General features: G+C 44.3%; 1 protein-coding gene across 3 annotated transcripts in view; it reads right to left on the bottom strand.

The window, feature by feature from the left end:
- LOC103923714 (RH-like protein) overlaps positions 1-4,419 on the bottom strand; it is a 14,379-nt gene that overhangs the window by 7,644 nt on the left and 2,316 nt on the right. For 2 of the 3 annotated variants that reach the window (XM_009332128.1, XM_009332129.1), the window contains 4 exons: positions 3,210-3,245; positions 1,939-2,125; positions 1,564-1,714; positions 701-842 (listed from right to left, as the gene is read on the bottom strand). In XM_009332128.1, the coding sequence (XP_009330403.1) occupies positions 701-842; positions 1,564-1,714; positions 1,939-2,105 (460 nt within the window). In that variant the 5' untranslated portion in view covers positions 2,106-2,125; positions 3,210-3,245. Of the gene's footprint in view, positions 1-700; positions 843-1,563; positions 1,715-1,938; positions 2,126-3,209; positions 3,423-4,419 lie in introns of those variants that run through there. The other variant, XM_009332127.1, reaches the window with a different exon arrangement.

Here is a 4,419-nt window from a genome sequence, read left to right as displayed (position 1 = left end):
TCCCTAAACTGGGCTAAGACTGACCAAGAATCAGACTCTGTGGGCCTTCACAGAAAGATCTTAGTTTGGCTGGTGGCAGTTAACGTAACAGAACTCATAAAAAAGAAACCAAATTGCTTCTTTAAGAAAAAGAATGGAACTCCCATACATTCAGCCTATCATCACTCAGATCCTTTCTCATGTGCCTGTCTCTATCATATTCCCCACTCTTCATCAGGCTTTTATCTTTTCATTTACATTACTAGGCAGGGACTGCCTTTTTATATCTCCATACACCACCTTGCAAAACAAAACTGAGCCTTGGCCCCAGCCGGGAACTGTAACCACTGCTGAAATAGAAGTAATGACCTTAACTTTAGTGCATAGGTCCCTTACCAACATGCCTATACAAGCCCAAACGGGACAACTTAGCTGGGAGAGGGAACGGTTAACCTGGCATAGCCTTTATGCCGAGGCTGGCGAAAGCAAACTAAGCCACAGCCGTTGCAGGAGTGGCTTATACGCCTGGTAGGAAACATGCTGAGACTCACCAACTCATTGTCAGAAACCATGAACCACAGCAGCAGAAGTTTTCTACGCTTGGCTGCATTCAGACCTGCACTTCGGATGCAAAAGCTTCCGTGTGCTGTGGCCAGCCCCCAAAAACATTTCATACACAGCCCCCTTTCTTCCAGCTGAGACGTTAAAGCAAATGCCTTACCCAACATTGACAATAAATCTGACTTCGGGGTACTCGCATTCTTCTCAGACCTTGGTGAAGGCTCAGAAAAACGTGAGGAGACCGCCAGACCAAAGTAGGCTCCAAACAGGTGAACATGCATCATGCTGATATTGTCTGGAACCTATATCAATAGAATAATCAAATTCGTGGTTTACTTCAGGCCACAGGAAGCCTTTGATGCAGTTCCTGATATAGTTGCTCACGTAACCTCCCTATAAGCAATTTATTTTCACAGTCCCTCCGTTTATGCATGAGTTATTTATGCGAGATTAACTTATCTCAATTCAGTGCAGCTCATAAGCACACAATTCTTACATAGAGAATTTGGGGGACGTTTACATTGTACGTTAAATGCAGGTCTGACTCCGCTGTCCAGCCTGGGCTGGTATACCATTCACACTGGAAATCTTCCAGACTGAACTGACACAGGGAGGGGATAAACTTTAAAGGCAGTTAGTGCCTTAGCATAGGTCAAGGCTTTTGTTCACGTGTTGGGGGTGGTCAGGGCACAGGCAAAGCCAAATGCACTACATCCCAATCCATCAGATCAGCTCATCGCACTACATCCCAATCCATCAGATCAGCTCACCCTTTAAGGCCAAGAATATAGATATAGCCAATTATATAGATATAGAGTACGCAGGGTTTGGAGTTCGATGTCCTTAAGTATAGCCCCAAAGTCAGACTTCATCTCTTAATGAAAACATAGCCGCGATCTAACCGAGATGAGATAAAACACACTGATGTTCCTGTCAGCAGAGCACTAACAAACCACCAAAAGGCAACATTCCAAAGTCCCAGTGAAATTTTCCCCCATGTGCCTGGAAATCATACTACAGTACCTGCAGGAATGTCTTGTTGATCCATCTGTTCATACAGAAAACTATTATCTCCACAACTGTCATCAGAATTAATTGCACAGGATTAGTCTTCCCAAGAACAGCTCCAGTGGAGATGACCACAGCAGTCGTACTCACAGTAGCCTTTGTTATTCTGCCATAAAAGAAAGAAAAAAATAATTCTGTATCAGGACCACGCCAGGGCCAATAAAGAAAGAATGACAGACAGTAAAATGTACTTAAAAACCCAAAGCCTTCTAAAATGTCTGCAAATATGACCATGCTAATTCACAAATAGGTCCATATAACAAGGCATTATCTTCCACAAAGAGCAATCAGCAGTTCTAGATTATTCCAACTCTAACACGAACTAATTACCTTTTCAGACCACCTTCATCTTGCCTTTGAAGAAGGAAAAGTAATAAACCTTCTGTCAGCACAGAGCACTGGACACCAAGTACGATGATCAGGAGGTTGAATCCAGTGCTGCTAAACCCGTATCTTTTCAGAAATGTCAGGAAAAAGCCAAATCCAAAAATCACCATGTGACTGACGTCTTGAAAAGCTGCATGACAGAAAAGACCAAGACAGCAGTGAAGTTATTAATGCAGACTGGATTTCTGGTTAAAAAAGTAAATAAAAATCACAATTAACTAAGAAGCCTTCAGATAAAAATTCAGGTGCCATTATTATTTAGTACTCGTAAAGAACTCCAGAGCTTGCTTTCCAACCCATAAGTAATCAGAAAAACAATACCCTTGACCCTGAATTTATTTTTACAAAGTGATCACAATGGATGCCATAGGATGGGGGTTGAGGGGTCAAAGAGCACGACAGAAATGAAGTACATTTAGCAATGAAATTTGGACATTCATTTTTCCTGAGGTGAATTTAAAGAGACTTTTCAAGGAGAGTCGCTGGGAATTAGTGCCGATTCATTCCTTGAGGGCATTAGGGAAGAAATGAGTTACAAAAAGAAACCTGTACGATGGCCTCATCTGGGTAGAAGGAACAGAAATAGCAGTAGAAAGAGTTTAATATGGAAACCAGCACCATTGCTGCTGCACCATCGAGCTACAAAACAGGGAGGGTAACGCAAGAATGTCGTGAGGATTAATCAACTCATATTTGCACAACACTGTAGATAACGTTACACACTATGGCCGTAGCATAATCTGCTAATACATTCCTTTGATCAATGCACAACATACATCTCCAGAATATATTGGACCCGTAATTCCACTGTATTAACTTCATTTATTTACATCAAGCATTCAAAAGGGAAATACTGCCATCCTGGATTCCTACTTTGTCACGCAGCAGCGCCTTCGCCTGCCAAGACCTCGCAGAGGTAGGCACTCAACACAGAGCAGCGCTTGCCCTCAGAAGTTTGTTACGTTCACAGGAGTCAAGATTACCACAAACAGACCAGCAATGCAATTTAGCATCACTTATGTCTTCGTTCACTGTCATTGCTTTGATATAAATAAATACACACCATACACGGCAAGGTAGGGTACTTAAAGGGCAGGAAAAACATTCTACTTCTCGCTAACAAATACACAGACCTGCTGAATCCCACCCCTATTGCACCGCAAAATAAAAGCAGGCATTAACCCTTCCTTTCACAGCAAGGCTACCGGTCTTACCTGGGTAGGAGATGCTTGATCTGGAGGCACCATCATCTGAGAACAAAAAGTAAAAGAGGACGATGAAAACAGCTTCCAGAAAAAAGATTAGCCACGGCACGTTGTTTCGGAAGTTGCGGTAATTCGAAGGCATTGTGCACTACACTACATCAAGCACAAACACATTAATTTTTTTTTCTATAAAACTGTTCCAGTAACCTCAAACCGATAGAAAAGGAGGTGTGGGGGGGCAGGAATAAAAACTCGGAGAGATAAAAAGCCCAAGAGGCGTCAGCAAAGAACAGTTCCTTATCTGTGACACGTCAGGAGCCCAAACTTACCAGCCCAAACTTACACAACTGACATGGACTGAACTAAAAAGGACTCACGAGCACAGACATATCAAGCTGTCAATACTGTAATGCCCCAGGATACCATCCATGCAGTACTTCAGCTGCTGTTGAGCCTTACGTATCGGCTAAACGGCAAGTAAAGAAGACCATGGACTCATAGGAGTAGGATGTTGAAGTTTATGCAAACCCATTATTTATTTACATTGCCCGTACCCATCCTAGACCCAAGTCCCTTCACACAAAGGTCGGGGAAGGTCCTGTTGAGATTCTCAGTGTGATTCTCGGCTTGGTTAGGCTATAGCTCTACACCCGTGTCCCACGACAAAACCTCCTCATACACGATGAATCCAACCCAACGCCAGAGAATCAAGAATCTCTGGACATGTAAAGGAGATGTAGCATTTCCTACGCTACTTGTAAGGTGGGTCTATTGCTTACAGTATGGCTATGTGTCGTGGTTTAACCCCAGCTGGCAACTAAACCCCACCCAGCCGCTCGCTCACTTACCCCCCGGTGGGATGGGGGAGAGAATCGGAAGGGTAAAAGTGAGAAAATTCGTGGGTTGAGATAAAGACAGTTTAACAGGTAAAGCAAAACAAGGAATTCACTCACTGCTTCCCATGGGCAGGCAGGTGTTCAGCCATCCCCAGGAAAGCAGGGCTCCATCACGCGTCACGGTGGCTTGGGAAGACAAACGCCATCACTCCGAATGTCCTCCCCTTCCTCCTTCTTCCCCCAGCTTTATGTGCTGAGCGTGACATCATATCTGTGGAATACCCCTTTGGTCAGCTGGGGCCAGCTGTCCCAGCCGTGCCCCCTCCCAACTTCTTGTGCCCCCCCAGCCTGCTCGCTGGTGGGGGGGGGTGACGCGCAGAAAA

Source organism: Pygoscelis adeliae, unplaced genomic scaffold, assembly GCF_000699105.1.
Source record: "Pygoscelis adeliae isolate BGI_AS28 unplaced genomic scaffold, ASM69910v1 Scaffold359, whole genome shotgun sequence".
Taxonomy (NCBI): domain Eukaryota; kingdom Metazoa; phylum Chordata; class Aves; order Sphenisciformes; family Spheniscidae; genus Pygoscelis; species Pygoscelis adeliae.
Note: the sequence above shows the minus strand (reverse complement) of the source record. Positions and strands in the feature narration are given on the sequence as shown.